Source organism: Triturus cristatus, chromosome 10 (assembly GCF_964204655.1).
Source record: "Triturus cristatus chromosome 10, aTriCri1.1, whole genome shotgun sequence".
Classification (NCBI taxonomy): domain Eukaryota; kingdom Metazoa; phylum Chordata; class Amphibia; order Caudata; family Salamandridae; genus Triturus; species Triturus cristatus.
This window is the reverse complement of record NC_140593.1, coordinates 1,131,413,284-1,131,433,235: the sequence shown is the minus strand read 5'-3', so window position 1 is coordinate 1,131,433,235 and position 19,952 is coordinate 1,131,413,284. Positions and strand designations below refer to the sequence as shown.

Here is a 19,952-nt window from a genome sequence, read left to right as displayed (position 1 = left end):
AAAATATGTATTTATTAATATAACACTCTCTACTATCCTCTACACGAGGATAGAACACAAAGCACACAATACGAGATCAATAGAACAGTTGTAAGTAGCACAATACACAGTGAGCTCCAGGGAGAGACCAAACCATATACTAAAATAGTGGTATAAGAATCACGACTTGACTAGAGACAGTGCGTAGTGCACTTAGAATCGCTGGGACCCCAAGGAACCACCCAAGGTGATGACACAGGGACCACACGGAGGACGGGTGCATAGAGGAAACACGACTGCGTGCTCCGTACAACTCTATAGGAAAGTCGCAGTTGCAAAGTTAAAGTTTAAGGGCCCTTCTAGGAGGACTTCGAGCAAACCCTTTGGAACTTAAGACGTTAGAGAGCCACTCCACCCGTGGATACCGTAGTACCCGAGTTACTTATCCCAGAGGAGCCGGTGTATAGGTGTTGAATGGTGTCGGAAACTGCCGTCGTTCTCAATGGAGGGTTGTGAAGAAGTACTGCTGCCGTGAAGGTGAGAAGGGTCCGGTGAAATCCAAGCCTGGATTCTGGATGGAAGGAACCTGAAAGCAGAGGGGACCGAGTCTGGGTCACTTCAGAGAGACCAGGGGCTCGGTAGACGAATGCCCACCGATGTCGGATGCTTCAGGTGCGAAGAAGGGATGCTTGACTCTGCAGCCATGAGGACCAGGAGATGTCGAGGATAACCAGGAGCCAGAAGCGAGCTGTCCCACGAAGGATGTCGAGTGCTGAGGGGTTGGTGTCTGGCTGGAGCACCAACAAGCCTTGACAAAAGCAGCCCACCCAGGATGGTCAAACAGGTTACGGTGTGGACCAGCAAGGTCCATGAGACTCACCCAGCAATTGGGAGTCAGGGCACATCTGGAGCAACCAGGGAAGCCCAAGAGAAATCAAGATGACCCTCAGGAGGACCCACAGGCAGAAGGACCAGGAGTCGTGAGGGGACCTCGAGCAAGATTGCAAAGTACCAGCCCACGGAGCACTCGGTGCGAGAAGGCCGGAGTTCTTTGGTGCAAATACTGCCCAGGGTCAGGAATATGTGGATTCTAATGCACAAGCTCGGGAATCGCCAACAAGCATATGCAACTGGACGCAGGTCACAGGGGTTCGGGTTATGCAGTCCCCACGAGGGATACTGGCCTCAAACTTGCTGAGGGGGCAGATCGACCTCAGGGCCTTCAGAAACCCACCTACTGTGTTGCTGAAATCTTTGGAGTCCACAGCAGCGCAGGAGCAGCAGACTGGCCAGTTGCGTTAAGGTACCTGCTAGGGCAGGGGAGTGACTCCTTTACTCCAAGGGAGGTTCTTTAGTTGTCTTTAGTGCACCACAGGTCCTGCACAGAGCCTGTATGGAGGAAGGGCACAAACTAAGCTTCGGACGGAAAGGGGGACAAAGTCGAGCTCAGTCGAGGTCCAGCGAAGTCCAGTGTGTCCAGACGGTCGAAGGTCAGTGGTTTCTTCTTGTAGAATCGTGTCCACGTATAATCTAAAGTCTTACAGCCAGGCAAGTCCTTTTGTACCCACGGGAGAGGATTGGACAGATTCAGTGGACCCTCCTAGGGGAGGGGCAGGACAGAGGGGAGGTTACTCTCATGTCCTTTGTCCAGTTTTGCGCCAGAGCAGAAGCCAATGGCTCCCAGAACTGGTTTGAGCTGGACTATGCAGAGGGACACCAAATGTGCCCCAGATGCAGACTTCCAGGCACTCTCGATGTGCACCCACCCAGCCCCAATACACTAAACCCTGTCTGGCAGGTGGTCACACCTCCCTGTGACAGGATGCCTATTGTGCTGTCTTCCTCTTAGTAGCAGGAGGGCAGAAATGTGTCTCTGGTCGGCAGCATCCATTTTGTGCTGTACGGGTTGAGAAGGCTGGCACCGGATAGACCAGTGACCCCACGAAGCTCGCTTCAGAAGGGTGGAATCATACCTCCCACACCGGTTACCACTGTGGAGGTATGATTCCAAGGTGTTTTGTACCAAACACAATATATTTCTATGCAGCCGTTTTCGATATAGCATTTACCGCGAGGTTATAATGCACCTCTACCTATATGTCCAGCTGAGTCACAGACAACCCGCGAGAATGGTCTCCAAAGGCTGCAGAGAGGCTCTGCTCATACAGGGGCACCCTCTCACATAAAACCCAGCACCCTGCCTTCAGGATTGATAAGGCCTGCTATAGGGGTGACTTATACGTTTTAAATGTAGTGACCAATAGATATAGTGAACCTATATCTAAAGTAAGTGGTGCAAGCACAAGCTTACACAGGTTGCAGTAGCAGACCTGTAGTTCCATTTTGCATGACCTCTCATGGGTGGCATAATACATGCTTCAACCCATAGGAGGCCTCTGGGGTACCTATGCCCTAGGTACATGGGTACCATATACTAGGGACTTTTAACGGTACCCCAGTATCCAATCTGGAGTGTACCAAAGTACATGTATGTCAATTTTAGGGAGAAAGCAGATCGATTGGGGTCCTGATTAGCAGGATTCCAGTCAGGCTAGTCAAAAACCAGCAGAACACCAGGCAAAAGTGGGGGTAACCATGCAGTCAGATCCTACCTTCCTACAGGAGCCACCTCACAAAGTTAGTCAGGAGTCGCAGTTCAGTCCTCACGCATCTCCGATCGCATCAGCCAGTGCAGAATTTGGGTATACCGATATCTCTCTTCCTCAGGGATAGTCAGCCCTCAGGGTGGCAAAAAAGTGGCCTATTGATCTACACACTGGCTTCTGCCAGACGCTAAACGCGATGCAATTTATTTTCAGGGTGAAATCCGGGTTCTCCGCCGCCGGAGTGAGCGGGGAAGAGAACAATGAGAGGCCCCTCTTTGTTGCGACTGCATCCCAGACCTTAAGTGTGAGCAAAGTGTGAGCAAAGTGATCGCGGACAGATAGAGATTGACTGGGTGGTAGGATCGACTCAAAAAGGGGATCTTCCACAAGGATGTTCCAGCTAGCGCCCTGTCCATAAACAGCCAACCCTTTACTGATTCCGGGCGGGCCCTTTCCACAAGAAACCTGAGCTGCACGGCTTGGAAATAGTGCAGGATGCATGGGATACCCAGGCTGCCTTACCTCGGAGCTCGCCAACTAAGATAGCATTGCATACAGGGGTGCCGGCCTGCCCAAATAAAGTTTTGGAAGGCTCTCTGCAAGGATTGAAGCGTTCCCAGCCGTGGCCACAGAGGTAATGTCAAAAATGTGTATAGGATTCTAGGAAGGGCTGTCAACTTCAATGCAGCTACTCGTCCTAGCCACAAGAGCACTATGATTGCCAGCAAGCTCGATCAGACTTTACCCTATCAATGAATTCCCTGTAATTAAGGAGGGTCCCAACCTCTTGAATGGTTGATGCTAGTTGAATACCCAGATACGAGATGTCCTGTTCCCATTGAATTGAAAGGGCCCGTGTGAGATGCTCCTGTGTGTCCAGCGAAGCTGTCAGGCTTAATGCCTGTGATTTCGCAATATTAATCTGGAATCCTGTGACTGCCCCGAACCACCCGACCTCCTCTAAGAAGCGTGGGACGGCCTCTCGGGGGTTATCAAGGGAGACAATGGCATTGTCTGCATAGAGAGCGATGAGGTGCTCCTTTCCCCCAAAACATATCCCTGTCACTCCTGGGTTGTTCCGTACTCTCTGCATAAATGGCTCCATGTAGACCACAAATAGGAGAGGGAATGCCATATCTAATTGGAAAGTTCTCCGAGCCTCTACTGTTGACCCTGACCAAAGCCCTCAGTCTCTCATACCCACTCAGCACCCACAAGCAGAACCTATCCCCTAGCCCAAAGCGCTTCAATACCGCTGCCAGATAAGGCCAATGTACTCGGTCGAAGGCCTTCTCCGCATCAATGGAAAAAAGCATCATCTCACGCTGGAAGCGGGACGCCTTGTCAGTAAGATGGAGGAGCCTCTTGACGCTATCTGACCATTGTCTGCTGGGGATAAAACCTGATTGATCAGGGGTGACCAGTCCGGCCATAAGAGGGGTGAGGCGAGCCGCCAGTCCCTGTGAACAATTTTGCATCAATGTGTAGAAGCGATATAGGTCGATAGGTCTCTTATCCATGCCTGGTGTCGCTGTGACCACTACAGAAACCTCTGCCATTGATGGAGGGAGCATCGCAGAGCTCGTGATCGAATTGAACACTTTGGTAAGAAGAGGGGCCACAGAGTTGCAGAAGGTTTTATAAAAGCTGTCCGGAAAGCCATCCGGGCCTGGAGATTTATGCGGCTTCAACCTAGAGATTGCAGCTATGACCTCCTCGATTTTAATATGGCTGTCCAGGTCTGCAGCCTGTTCCACTGTTAAGCTGGTCACCTTAGCTCCCTGCAGGTATTAGGAGATCATCTGGGTGGGGAAACTTGCGCAGAGGAAAGATCCTTATAAAAAGGATCCGAATCTAGCTGCCACAGCCTTATCTCCCTCAGTCACTGCCCCTTTGTATGTTGGCCTGGCTCTGGCTTTTGAGTTTATTCGCTAGCATTTTCCCTCAGTTGTTCCCCCCTAGATAAAATGCGTGTTCGAGGAGTAGTATTGAGTATTCAGCACTATCTAGGTTCAAGCCAGCTAGTTGCTTCCTAACCGGCTCCAGCTATCTCCAGACCCTGGGCACCCCAGTGCGATGGTGGATGCGTTCGAGTTCCCGCACTTGTTGTTGGAGTTGTGCCCTCTTGTCTCGTCTGGCTTTGTCTGCCGCAGCTATACAGATCACCCCTCTGATTACCGCTTTTACGGCGTCCCACACTATCGCTATCGAAGTCTCAGGGGTATCGTTCACTTCCAAGTAGTCTCTTATAGCCCTATTTACCCGTTGGACAACCTCTGTTCTGCAGAGTAGGGTTTCCCGTACATTCCACACGTGGGACTCTTGGCCTCGGGGTGAGGTCCAACAGGACGGGTGAGTGATCAGGCGGGGAGCATGGTTCGACCTCCACCAAGTGTAATGCAGCCTGGACCTCCCTAGAACCCTGGAAGTAGTCAAGCCTAGCATAGGATTTAAGTGTGTGGGAATAAGAAGTGTAATCTCATGAGTCCGGATGCTTCGCCCACCACAGGTCTCTCAGGCCCAAGTCCTGTAGCCAACGGGCCCCCCATTGACTAATCACCCCCGCTGCTCCCTGTCACTGGGCAGAGCAGTTCAGATCATTGTGGAATACTAAATTTAGGTCTTCTCTTAGCACCACCCATCTATATTGCATGGCCATGATATCTGCTACTAACTCATCTAAAAATTGTTCCTGCCCCTCATTGGGAGAGTAGATGGATCCTATGATTATGGAATGGGTGCCAAAGTGTATACGGTATCCCAAGAGGTGACCCGTGATCTCCGCTACCTTCAGCTTCACTTTTCCACGAAAGGAGCATGAGAACATTAATGCCACCCCGTCGACATGTGCGTCAATGAGGAGAAGAACTGCTGTGGGAAAGCTCGGGATTTAAGTCTATTCCAATCTTTATGCAGCCAATGCATTTCCTGCAAAAGGCAGACATCTGCCCGATAGGGTTCCAAATATGAGAGTATCGCCCTCCTCTTGACCGGATTATTCAAGCCCTAAGCATAAAGGGTCAGTACCGTCAGCCCTTTCATTAACAACACCATAGTGGTTGCCAGGTTTGCCTCTGATTTGTGCTTACGAGCCCCCTCCCTCTCCATTCCCTTGGGATCCTGTGAGACTCATTCCGACCCATGTGTGGAAAAGGATGCGAGTTCTGACTACCTACCGGGCACCCGTGAACTAACCCCATAACGCTAACAATGAACAACCATAGTCCCTGGGTCGGTGATGGAGACGGAAAGTCCATCCCTCTACCAGTGGTGAAGTCTCTGTGTGGGATTGTGACCAAGTCTTCAGCATCCCGTTCTGCATCCCCATCCCCGCCCTCCCCTCCATATCTCCCCCACCATCCACCCCCGCTTAAGCTGTGTAACCTCAGGCGGGATCATCAGATGCAGTGTCCTCTGCCAATTTGTCCAGAAGGGGCCCATCTTTCGGATGCCATAGTCTCCAAGTACAGACCGGACTCCCCTTCTCCCCCCCAGCTGGCGGGGACCCTTCGCCATCTCCAACAGCCTTCTTTTCCATGCCTGACAAGTTACGTGTTCGGTCGGATCTCCTCTAGAGGCTCTATCTGGAGTAGTTTGCATTCCGCTGACAGGTAGCGGAGTTGATGGAGATGGTCCTGCCAACGGAAAATTTGTCTGAATGGATGACCTCACGAATAAGCCACCTTCTTGTCGCAGAGGACTGTCATTGGTGGGCGAAACTCTCACCTTTTCTGGAGTGTGGAGGCAGCAAGCTCTTTGAACAGGTGAAGAGTCAGACCCCGGAACAGAACCAACGGTGTCTCTCGAGCCCTTCAGGATCTGTCCCTTCAAGGAGAAGTTGTCAACACTGGTCAGGATGTCCAGTGAGCTGGGTATTCCAGGGCCCCAGCGTCCCACCCTGTGAGTCCTATCCAGACGGACTGCTTCTGGTGTTGTGTCTCTGACGGTTTGAGCGAACAGGTCTGCGACATAGGCATCTATGTAATCTCCTTCCGCCTCTGGCGGGCCCCCCGTATTTAAATGTTATTTCGTCTGGAGTGATTTTCTAAGTCCTGCACATGTGCTTGTAGATGCAATTGTTGCTCTGACAAAAGATGACTTCTTGTTGCAATTGCTCGATTTCCTCATCTCGAGAGGCGTCGCACCCCTCAAGGGCATCAACTCGATCGCCGATGTCTGTCACTTCCTTCCGAACCGCTTCAAGTTCACGCAAGAGATCCCTTTTGACTGCCAGGAGGTCGTCTCTCAGGCCAGAGAACAGGGCCTCCAGGTACGGGCACGTGACTGGGGCCGCCAATCTTTCCACTTTATGGTGAGGTCGCCCAGCTCATTCCCCCCACTTAGGCGCTCCATCTTGAGGGCCCACTGGTTTCATGAGCATGTCCTTGATGGAGCTCCCTTTTTTCGCCCTCGCGGATGCCATCCGCTCTGTATTGCTAGGTCCTCTGGAGGGAGTGAGGAATATTCCTGTGGTGATCCCACCTCTACCCACTCTCTTCTGACAATTCTTTGAGCTGACCTCGAGATTTGTTCGTAGTAGGACCCCTCCGCTCCTTTTCCGCCCCTGGTGTCTGGTGCTGGTACAGTCAGCCTCCCTCACTATTGCTCGATGGTGGGTTCTTGCACCTTCCCAAGCTTGGGGGAGGATCTTCTGCCAGCCTCCCAGCTCATGCCCTCACCGGGTAGTCTAAATCTCTGCCTCTCAGTGCCACTGCATGGTGTCTGCCCCCTCCACCAAGCACACCATACCTTCTGGGCTGGGAGTCGGCGAGGGGCCCTCTATATAGGCCCCCGGGGCTTCACCTGCGAGGTCCCACTTCAAACGAAGCCTCTTCGCCGACAAGGCTGTCTTCGCGCCACCCTCTTTTCCTTAGTCTGCCGTGGCCTATTAAACTCCTCGCGTGCACTCAAGGAGCCAGTCTACTCTGCTCACTGACGTCGGTCTCGGGTTTCACGCGGTATGTCGGGGCGCCGCACCCGGGAGGCAGGTCTCGCCCACCACTAGTGTCGCCACTCTTGCCTTCGCTGGAGGTTCAATGTCTATACCTCCTGGTCTCACTGCTTGGCATCTGCCCCTTCCACCCAGTGCAGCAGGGGCGGCCTTAGGCATGTGCAAGCTGTGCACCTGCACAGGGCCGCCAAATCCCAGGGGCCGCCACGAGGAATCGGATACAATACATATTCGTGGCGGCCCCTAGCAGGGATTTGGCGGCCTCCGGCTTCCACTAACATTCGAGGACAGGCGGCAGAGAAGAAACAGGACTCAGTCTTTTCCTTCTCGCCCAGAGAAGACAAAGACAGTGTCCACTTCTGCTCTGCCGCTTCAGCTGCCCCTCCCACTCTTTCCTTCTTCCCTCTCTTTCTGTCTAGCAGTTCATCTCTTCCTGAAAACCGAGATTTCAAGACGGGGTCCTCACTCTTTCCTCTCCTTTTATTTGCTCCCCTGTGAAATGGATCCAAAAAAGAAAAACACTTTTGCTGTAAATCTCGTATTTTAATTCCAAAGTGCAGCATCTGGAATAAAAGGTTAAAAATATGAAAAATAACTAAATAAAGTAAGACAGAGTGGTAGCAAACTGACCAGATTGATTGTATTCACACCCAAACACATTAGCGCCACTTTTACAGAGTTTGCCAATGAAGCACTATTTTTGTTTTCTTGTATTTGGTTTCCCTGGGCTTGCAACTAGTGCACCAATCCTGGAGGGACTGCAAAGTGTGGATTGGAAAACAAAATGTGTACTGCGGCTCTGCGTCCAGGGATGTGGTCTTTTTACCATACTGCTCATGTTTTGTACAGATATAAGCAATGGACATTGAAATGGGTCCATTCAGGGCCCTGTAGTCATGTTCTTAACTTTTCAGGCAAAGGCACTCTCTGATTTCTGAATGGTGAGTGTAAAAGCGTTAAGGTAACCATGTTGTTCCTGCTTACATTTCACATTGTTTGCTAAATTTTGCATTCCCTATGAGGGTTTGCTTTTTCCAGGATGTTGTTACTTCTTTTTGTAGGCTGCATATTGCTCTTGTCTAGTGCATCATTTAAATTGAGCCGCATCCAGGTGTTTATTGTTGGCAGCAATTGGGTTGTAGTTGAAGGCAATGTGAGTTTCTCAGTGGGACAGTATGGTGTTCAGTGGGGGGAGAGGAGAGGATGTAGCACTATGACCAGAGCTGCTTAATTTAGAACTGGGGAACCAGGTTCAGCCTTAATGACCAGTCCACTTGACCACTCTCATGAGGGAGCACATTCCCATGCTAGGCCTTAGAAGGCTTCGCAAGAGCTTAGAAGCGCTGGTGTCTTAGCACCAGCAGGTGGACCCTAGCAGTGGCAAGTGTGGGTTAACCTTCAAGGTTTGTCCACCACAATCCATACTGAAGTTCACCTCAAGTCTTGCAGACAGGCCTATGAAGCAGCACACCCTAGAGCAACAGTGACTGTCACTGAGGTCACAGGACACTTGAGAAGTGGCAGCTCTATGGCAGTGCAACCGATGTGACTGCACCGGGTGCTGACTTTGGGTGGAGGCATTATGTTTGCAAGTATATTAAGGTTTTAAAAGTGCTTGCTGCCTCCTTCCTGGCCTCCAGCAATTTTCGGCAACAATAAAAATGTCATGATGACTCTGGTGTTTAATGTTCTTCCTAGAGAGAGATCATTTTGTCTAGTGGAAGTTTTGATTCATGGAAAGGTAGCTCAGAGGGTTAATGTGCCCGCTGCAAAGAACATGTACCATGCAGATTGTGAGAAGTTGGCCTGGTATATGCTGTCCACTAGTTATAGTGGGCACCTTGTACCAGTCCAAACAACCCTTATTGATTTGGTTAAAGACAACCTTTATTGAAAGCAATCCTAGTGGTAGCTATGGAGAGCAGCCTCCAGGCTTAGTCTTGAAGGAGTGTGAAGCAGCTTGGTTTACCAGATTATAACCTCTTGAATTACTAAATGAAAGGAGATCCACACAAGGTATATATAAAATATATGTATTTATTTCTAAACACTCACTACTAATCTCTTTATGAGATTAGAGTCCAAGATACACAATAATATAGTTCTGCATGCACCATCTTACCCAGGCTGCAGTGACTCAGATGTTGATCCTTTTCTGGACGTTTTAATAAAACACCTTCCTGAGCTCCGCCCCGCCCGGACCCCCTCTTCCGGGGCCCCCTATCTACGCTCCCTGCACAGGGCCACCATGAGCCTAGAGCCGCCCCTGAGTGCAGCACCCCTCTCACTCACCGCACCTTCTGGTGATCAGGGACGGTGGGCGGCATTTCTGTGCATGTCTCGTGCCTCTGCTCATCAACGTCCACGAAGGCCTGCTCCGTTCCGTGGTCTGTCTCGCCTGGGGAAGTCGATCCGCTACTGCTCCCAAACCACGGTGGCAGTCCCTGAGTGCTAATGTGGTGCGGTGTTGAGTTTCCCCTGGGGGGGCCAGACCTCCCCCTTCTTCTGAGGCTCTCGGCCGTTGTAGGCACCTCTGGGCCGGATCCACGCTGTCCGACCTCGGGCCCAAACCCGTCCTTCTTTTCTTCGTTCCAATGTGTGCCATCGGAGTCGCACTCACTCCAGTGGGGGTGTCCGAGTACCCACCTGCACCTTACTAATATCGAGCCCCACTGAAGTGTGTCTGTAACGGGGGCGGCGGGGAGGTTTCCGCGCGGTACAGATGGAGAGACTAACACACACGTACTGTTTCGTCGCCATCTTGGCCACTCCCCATAAATTATGTTTAGCAGTATCCTCAAAACTGGTACTCCGAGGGTTATCAGATATTTGCATTACATGTCTCTGAACAGTCCTCTCACACTTCCTTAAACAGGCCCACTTCTTTGAATCTGTGTTTAATCTCTGAGTGTGTAAAGCGTACATAATTTGCCACATATAATTAACATCTTTGCTCTTAAAATAGCGCATTGCCAGTTACACTGGGCACGTTTAAATTTACACAAGAAAATGGGTCTGTGATTTCGGCTCAGAGCATGACTGTGTTTGAAGAAAATGTGCGTTGTGTTAGAAGGCAGTGTGCAACACAAGGGGGCGCTTTGTTTTTAAATAATGTGCGGTAAGAGTGAGCCTTGTGTGCTTAGAGACAGATGATGTTGTACAGTTTGTTACACAAGTATGTGATACAGGGGTTGTGTTGTGTGTTATAAGCAAGTGCAATTTACTGAATGTTATTAGATTGCTCAGTATTCTGGTAAGAGAATCCAGTTTTTGGTAAGAGCGTGTGCATGTTTTTCAAGAATGTACAATGTGCAGTGTGTGAGTGGACGGTTTGGTAGAGTGCCATGCGTGAAAGAGAGTGCGTTGTGTAGTTAACAAATGTGAATGGTCTTACTAATAGGCAACCAAGCTGAAAGAGGAGCCGTCAGTCAGCACAGCATAGCACAGCACAGGATAAAATCCTTCACAGTGGCACTGTTCTGCATGTAATTGACTTGTGTGTGGAGAGTCAGATGTCACGGAATGATATTCCGCATCAGGATTGTGAGAAACTGGATTATATTTTGGGGTAGGTGACTGCCCACCTCAAGGAATAATCACAGCTCTTGTCAGGCTAGCTATGGGACAGAGCAGACCGGCTTATCCAAGGGCAATATGTTAAGTATTTATGCACTACCATCACAGCAACAAAGTCAAAAAACACTAAGCAATAAAAATCCCAAAATTAGGAACGTAGCATAAAATATAGTAAACAAAATGACACCAGAATGACAAAAACTCAGTAAGAGGAACCAGAGATCTCAATTTTTTAAATAAATTAGTAAAAATAGCACCAAAAAGCAGAAAGTGCCAATGATAGTCTATGATTGCGGTTAACCAGAACGGGTCGGATAGACCATCCAGGCTCTCACTAGTCAAAGATCTTACCTTTTGACTTATTCCTTCCATTTCCAACCAACAACAGGATATACTTCTAAGACCAGCAGGACCTCAGGGGAGGCATTTAGAGCCTCAGAGGGTGACAGGTAGATGTCAACAGAAGGGTACAGTTCAGGTGCCAGTGGTCAGCTTTGTAATTCCAGGAAAAGGCCTTCTGCAGCTTTTTGCCTCCCTGTAGCCACACAAGACCCTGTAAGTCCACTACTTTGTCCTGCGTACATGAGGGTGCCAGGCCCATCCTTCAAGGTTCCTCTTTGGTTACAGACAGCAGGTCCGGTCCTCTTCATATCTTCTACAGATCCAGGAAGTGTCCTGAGGAAGGCTGGGTGAGAGGCTAGCTTTCTATGATACACCAGCCTCTGAGTGGGGGACTCCCTAAGGCCCTTCTAGTACCTCTTTGACAAGTGGACTGAAGGTTCCCAGACCTACCTACCTACTTTTGCATTAGTTCCTGTTTGCCTTGCTGCAAACATGCCCAAAATGCAATGTGTCAGGGCATTAGCAAGATGGAGAAGGTATTCGGTCACACTAAACTTGGTCTTCCCACATCTGACACTGAAATAAAGTTTGAAGCAGTCACTGTATCCACAACAAACCCAGAGACAGAAGTCTGGTAGGACAAAAGCAGGGACCTTCAGCAACAAAACAGGGGATTCACAAGAATTGTCTTGGCACCCTTTCAAGTTTGCCCCAAATGATATGTGTGGCTCAACAGACCTGTCAAGCAGAAATTGACACTGGGTTGTCAAAATGAGGCCCACAGCCCCTACCCCGCATATTCTGTTGAGCTCTGAGGAGTTATCTCTTCCCATTCAGGTCTGCATATTATTTGCGCCTGGAAGGCATCTCACACCTAATCAAGGCTCAGCGAAGGCTCGTAGAAGCTGGAGAGCTAATTAACATTAGCCTCCAGGAACTTCAGGCAGGAAAATGGTAACTTTCTAAAAGTTACCTTTCCTTAATATTTATTTTTAAAAAACCTTTACTTTGAAATGGATTTTTAATAACTTTTGAAAATAGTTATTCTATTATTGTTCTAGCTAGTCCCTTGCCTGAGTTAGCAGTATTGTTATTTGGAGGAAACCATCCGGGAGAATGCTCAATCCTGGTGCAACCAAATGGCAAACATTTTTGCTGAAAAAGTCCAAATTATTTATAAATCCTTCCCGGTGCAGAAAGACACTGATTGGTCAGATCTATCAGAGGTAGGGACAGAACAACCTCTCTTGGTAGAAATTCCGCTGGCAAACGAACTGGAGATAGAGGGAATTCTTACCCATCTTAAATCTGGCTCCCCGGCTGACCCTGCCCCTCCTACTGCCCTTTTCAAGATTAAAAAGACAATCTTATCAGCTCTGGCTGGATTAATTAACGCGTCATTTCAAACAGGGATTGTTCCTCCGTTATGGAAAATGGCAATGGTTGGGCTTTGTTAAAAAAGCCCAACATAGATATGGAAGATTGGTCAAACTATCGTCCCATATCTTTACTCCCTGGTGTCTGTAAAATTGCTGAGAAATATGTTAACTCGATGCTATCGAACTTTCTTGAAAATAATGCTCTATTGCATTTTTCACAGACTGGCTTTAGGGCAAAACATGGCACCGAGACTGCGCTTTTGTCAGTTGTGGAAGAAGCTAGGAAGATCCTAGACTGCGGAGGCTGCGCTGCAATTATTCTGCTAGATGTCAGCGCAGCCTTCGATACCGTGAACCACTCACTTTTAATTAAACGACTCCAAGACATCGGGATAAGGGGAACGGTAGTGAAATGGCTCAGTTCTTTTCTGGAAGACAGAGTCTTCTCCGTATTCTTGGATGACTGCGTCTCTGATCCAGTACCGCTCTCATGCGGAGTACCTCAAGGCTCTGCATTAAGCCCTACGTTGTTCAACGTCTATCTGAGTTCACTGGCAAGTATTGTCACCCCGTTTGGGGTGCATATTGTCACATATGCAGATGACACTCAGCTAGTCGTTTCCTTGAACAATGATACCAACTCAGGAGGGGAACTTACGGCTTGCTTGAAGAGAGTGGCTAACTGGATGGAAGCATCGTACCTCAAGCTCAATGGGGCTAAAACAGAGGTTATGCTTCTTGGAAACGCTACTTCCTTATCCGTAGAACCCTGGTGGCCAATCAGCCTTGGACCCTTGCCCATCCCAAAAAAAAGTATAAAAAGCTTAGGTATTATGCTCGACACCAAGCTTTATTTTAAGGAACAAGCTCGAAAGGTTGCAGGTACCTGCTATGGCCTTCTGCGAATGATCAGGAGGATTCTCCCTTTGCTTCCATTTATGGCTAGTAGAATAATGGTGCAGGCACTCATTCTGTCCAGGTTGGACTACTCAAATGCCATTTACTTGGGGGCCCCGTTATCCACCATTAAAGTTCTACAGATCGTACAAAACTGTGCAGCTCGACTTTTGCTAAACATCCCCAAACGTCTATCTGCTAGGCCGGCACTCTCCTCATTACACTGGCTCCCCGTTCATGAGAGGATTAAATTCAAAGTTATGTGTATCATTCAAAAATCTTTGACTGGGAAAGGTCCTACGCTGATAGAGGACATGATACACCTTCATCTCCCTCAGAGAACACTAAGATCGGAGGGTAAACATCTGTTGACAGTACCTAGAATAAAACGCACCAGATGTGGAGGTCGGAGGTTTTCCTACTGTGGTGCTAAGCTTTGGAATTCTGTCCCCATCCACATCCGCTCACAAAACAACCACTCTATTTTCCGTAAACAACTAAAAACATTACTTTTTCCCTGAAACTTTTTGCTGGAATTGAATGTCCTTTTAGCGCGGGGATGCCCATGGGTAACCAGGCGCTCTATAAATACTTTTCAATTCAATTCAATCTGCACTTTATGTGAGACAGCTATGCCTCCAATAGAAAAAATTGCTTTTTGGGCCTCGTCACTGTGGGGACATGATAATATTAATTTTCTGCACGTCCCACTTTTAAATACCATGCACACTACCTGGCGGGCTATACAGTTTACATGGAGGTGATTTACTAATATGCAAATGAAGAGAGTCATCTGTCCAGTCAGGCTACACAGGGTTAGCCTCAGGCCATGTTTTCATTGCCACTGTATGTGCTGCAGTCTATAAGTGGTATTTTAACTTCCAGTCCCTGGGTGCACAATAAACTAGGGATTTATAGGCAAGTTAAAGGTTCCAATTAGAAATAAGACAATTTAACCATGTCCAGAGAAGGAGTACAGGCACTTTACTATTGGTTAGCAGGGCTAACATGCACAGAGGTTTAAAATCAGCATAAATAGGGTCCAGCAAAAAGCGAAAAATCTGGAGTGATAATGCAGTAAAGGTGGATTTCCTAAAAGGATCTTATTTTAAACATGAAACAGAAAAAGAAAGAATTCGGGAATCTTGCAAAACTGAATGTTGAAAATTGTACAAATAACTAAATTAGTCTGTGTTGTCACGTCTGAAATGAAAGTGAAAGTCGAACTACATTCTTGTCTACTAGACCATTGAGGTCTATATTAGATTTATTGTTGAACGAGAGTTTCACAGTAACCGCAGGTCCAACACGGTTAATACATTCCTACTCAGAGCTTTTTCAAGAGTTGGGGAACAGGAGTGACCCAAAGATGTGACTCCTGGCTTTGGCAGAAGATGATTCCACATATTAAGTAAAATAAGGTTGACCAGCTTTTTTCAGTTCTCAGTGTGTACGCCATGTCATTAATTCAATTTTTACAGCCCTTGCTTACAAGCTTGCCCCACCTCATCAAAACAACCAGTATCTTGCAATCCCTTTGGTAGGGTCGATTCTAAAGAATAAGACATCTGTGAATGATACATAGAATTTTCAGTCGATTATGTTCTGAGTCATAAGTCCTCTGAATGAAAAAAAGTCCAGTAGCAACACAAAAAGTAATTTGATGCTTGGCTGGTGTGTAAACTAATCTGCACTCCATATTGAAAGTTATTTTGCCAAACTGCCTCAAATTTCTTATATTTTATTTTATGACTAGCAGGGGTAGCGTTAAAACAGCCAGAATGACCTGAGATGTTCTTCTCTGGTCTCTGATGTGCCAAAATGTCCATTATCCTTTCTAGAATTTCTTGGACGTCTGCAAACCTGACCTGACATGGGTCAGAGGCATGCCATGGATTTAGTTTGGGAAGAAGAATGTTGGTTATTATGTAGTTTTCAATAAGGTTTAAGACAGTGCAAGTAGCATCAAGGAATCTGAATGAAAGAAAGTGCTCACTCGAAGGGGACAGTGACCCTGCCAGGCACCTTAACGTTGCAGTTATGGTAGTCTTCAATTTTTTGTTTATTTTATTTCTTTGGAGTGTAAAGACACCTCTTTGTGGATTACTGTAATTTTGAATTTTGCGTCAGAATGAAAACTTTTAAAAATGTCCTAATTACATGTATAATATTGTTTTTCTTAACACTGTTTGTGTGCTCCAGACAAATTAGGATTTTTATATTTAGGATTGCTTTTAGCAGTCACAACAGTCACACTTCTTGGTAGCAGGAGTTTAGTCTGTTGTAGCTTCAATCCAAATTTGGTCATATTCAACATTGAAACACAAGGAGATGATGAACAGAGCACTGAAACATTTCAGACACTCACCCCAGTCACAGATCTGGGTTTAATCCATCATCGTTCTTTAGCCCACTTTGCCACCCAGGCTCAGACCCATCCATATGCAAATCAGTCTTGACCCTGTGCCTCGTGGAAACAGTCCAGCCTGAACTGCCAAGCCAGGTCGTCCCTGGACCGGAAACAAGCATCTGGGGACCGGTTTAAGGGTAACACCCCTCATCAGCGAGGCTAGCTTGAATGTAGTGGCAAAGTGAGCAAGGGACCCACATCTGGGCATACCCTGCCAACTTAGGGCAAACAGAGTCAACACAAGGAGATGATGGACGGAGCGCTGAAACTTTTCAGGCACTTACTCCCAGTCTCAGATCTGGGTTGAATCCATCATCGTTCTTTAGCTCACTTCGCCATCCCAGTTCAGACCTAGTCATATGCAAATCAGTCTTGACCTTGTTCCTCATGGGAACAGTGCAGCCCGAACTGCGAAGTCAGGTGGTCCCTGGACCAGAAAAAAGCATCATGGAACCGGTTTCAGGGTAACACCCCTCATCAGTCAGGCTAGCTTGAATCCAGTGGCAAAGTGAGCAAGAGACCTACTGACTGATTTGCATTTGGCTGGGTCTGAACTGGGGTGGCGAAGTGAGTTATAGAACGATGATGAATTCAACACATCTCTGTGACTGGGGGTGAGTGTCTGATAAGTTTCAGCGTTCAGTCCATCATCTCTTTGTGTTTGCTTTGTTCGCCCTAATTTGGCAGGGTATGCCCAGACATGGGTCCCTTGCTCACTTTGCAACTGGATTCAACCTAGCCTGGCCGATGTTTGCATTTGTAACATAGACCAGTACAATTTTTGATTGTGTGGGTATTGTGTTTCCGCTGCTACTCTGTATAGACAAAGTCTGTCTGCGATGCATTGAGGTGTGAGGTAAAGCAGTTTCAGTGCAAGACACTGAACGGCAGGAACTATTCAATGGCAGCATTCAAGCAGAATACACAAAAGTGCATCTGCACAATCAGAGAGCCTCCCTCAATCTAACAGAGCATAACTATTTCCAAGTCAGCTCAGTCAGATGTGAGCATTGTCCAGTGGCTCACTGTTGTTTCAGCTGGGGCGCTAGTAAGATTGCCTTGTGTATCCGATTGCAGGTTGCCAGTGAGGAGCATGTGTGCGGATCCTGCCAAAGGAGAACGTTAAGCAAAATGGAAGCCATGATGGACATTCTCCAGAATGAGACCACACAGGGCACAATGACTCCCACCACCATTGCCGACAACATTCTGAACATAATGGGTGAGTGGGCTTAGAATGACAAACCAGATGCGCGTGCTCAAGTTAGGATGCAGATGGTCCCCATTCTGCAGGGAAAATCCACTTAATTTCACTTGATCAGCAATGTCGGAACAGAAGCAACATCAGCAATGACAATTAAACCATGTGTAAAAGTAGTGATAGGAACTGAATTAACTTAAATGTCTTTGATTTCTGTGAGAAGAAGAGAATGAGAGCCACCCTTTAGCTACATGGCCCAAAACCCTAAGATCTTTGTATGGCTAAATAAGATTTTACCCAAAACAAGTTTTTCTTGCCTTTCAAACTTAGATTCTTTTATTAACCTACATGCCTGCCTTGATGAGTCCCACCCCAGAGGCCTCCATTTAAAATTACCTTTCTTTTTCCATCCCACTGAAAAATTGATCTAATTCCACAGGATATTGCTGCTTCTCCTTATCCAAGGGTATATCTCTGCTGAAGGATTGCCTTACACCCATATTGATGGATTCAAAGATGTCTGCTCTTATGGTGAAATGCAAAAGCATTGATGCCGTTCACATGTCTGCTTGCATTTTGGTGCTGGTTAGACATGATGAAGGCTAAAGGACATGGACAGTCATACCTTTGTCTGAATGCAGCAGTGGGCTGACATTCTTCTTTCTCTTGATAAGGCGATTTCTCAGTATCCAATTTTTGAGATGTGGAGAGTAGAGATCTCACTAGTATGCAACAGACAAACATCCATGCCAGTCTAGGACCGTGTTTCTTGGAGAGGTGTTTAGCTCGCCTTACATCCATCAATTAACTGATATTAATCCAGTTCTTCCATAACCTACTCCCCATCTTAAGCCTCATCAACATTTTAGTCATATATGAATTCTATCCGGATTGATTATGGGTAGGAGGCTGCTGGTTTCATCATTTTACCCTTGTTTCATTTAACCATGAACTAAAAAGAGCACCATGCTCTTCTGCCTGATGCAAGAGAGTACGCAGGGCCATTTTTAGGTCATAATGTCCTCCAGATTCATGGACTTTCATTGTAGAGTAGCTGACCTCATCTTTTGTCGCATGGTTTTCATCTGTGAAGAAACTAACCTCCACTTAATAAAAGAATGGTCAGAAAACTGAGGTTGTTCTATTTGGAGGCCCATAACATTTAAAATGGAAGCCTACACTTGATCCAGGATATGACCCTTCACATGGGTTGGAGCCTGAACATGTTGTGCCCAATTTAGGGAAGATAGTAGCTTGCTTATATTTGGTTCTCTTGGCCTCTGCTGCTGCCATATCCTTTGTGTACTAATTAAAGTGCCCGGCAAGAAGTAAACAATCACAGGTAACATAACTTCAACTAATTAATTCACAAAAATCTAAAGCGATGTTGCTTGAATAACCTGGTGCACGGTAGGTGAGAATTATCATGTTAGAGTTGTTTGCATTTGGAAAGAGTAGTATATTTTCAGAGACTACAATATTGACATCAGGCTGGCTTGGAATTAAAAGACTTTCAATAAAAATAACTGCCACTACACATTCTAGTTTCTGGGAAATCCCGTTCTTAAAAGTAATTTTATATACCTATGAGCCCACAGTGATCAGCTGTGTCTATTATATGTTGAGCATTAAAAGCCTCCTACATTTCATACGGCTCTTCCTCAGCCATTTTCCTTCACCCGCACTTTATGGGCACTACACCTCGATATCAGCGAATAGTTGTCCAATATCTGCCTCTCAACAAGCCTGCATAACTGTTCAAAGGGGTGCCACAAGGAATTAGCAGGGTAAAGTGCATGCAGCCATGTAGAAAATAAGTAGTATATTGTCTCTCTCGCTTCATGGGCACCACCCCTGAGCAGCTGTATAATGCTGAGTTCAAGGATCGTTGTCTCTTCTCACCAGAGGCTATTGTCTTAGACCAGTTGCTGATGAGAGACAGTGTTTACAACGCTGGTAATGCCACACGGGTTGATAACAACGCGTAAGTTACATCGCCCGCATTGTTACCACACATGACATTACATCGCAAGTCATTTCAACGACTTGCGCTAGGTGGCGTGCAACACCAGGGAATGTGTTGGATTTTAAATCCAACACCTTCCCTGCTGTTGCACTAACTGGAGTAGGAATAGTAATTTATACTGTTCCTGAGTCCAGCGCGCCATCTAGCGCAAGTCGTAGAAACGACTTGCGATGTAATGCCATGCGTGGTAACAACACGGACGATGTAACAACCGTGTTGTTACCTACCGGGTGGTAACACCACACATTGTAACATCACATATTCGTTGCTGATATTATGTCATATGCAGCCCCACCTGCCATGGTCTCTGAAGTTACAAGACCCATGCGTGCATTTATGTAGGAGCATAGCAGAGACCTATCCAAGCTACATGGCTCTATTTAAACCACTGTGAAGTACTTTTAAATTAATGTGATCTCACATCTGTGTGTAAGGGCTGAGGGGAAAGGAGGGGTTACAACCTTTGCCTCCATGTGGGCAAAAAGAGATGCTCATAATGAATATCCTCAGCATAAGGGTCTCCTACCTGTGTTATCTTAATTTACAGCACCATGTCACTTGTTTCTTTCTTCCAAACCTTCCTCA

At 47.2% G+C, this 19,952-nt stretch overlaps 1 protein-coding gene across 1 annotated transcript in view; it reads left to right on the top strand.

The window, feature by feature from the left end:
- PKD1 (polycystin 1, transient receptor potential channel interacting) overlaps nucleotides 1-19,952 on the top strand; it is a 408,256-nt gene that overhangs the window by 296,157 nt on the left and 92,147 nt on the right. The window contains exon 22 of the mRNA XM_085629406.1: nucleotides 17,218-17,362. Within this exon, the coding sequence (XP_085485532.1) occupies nucleotides 17,218-17,362 (145 nt within the window). The remainder of the gene's footprint in view (nucleotides 1-17,217; nucleotides 17,363-19,952) is intronic.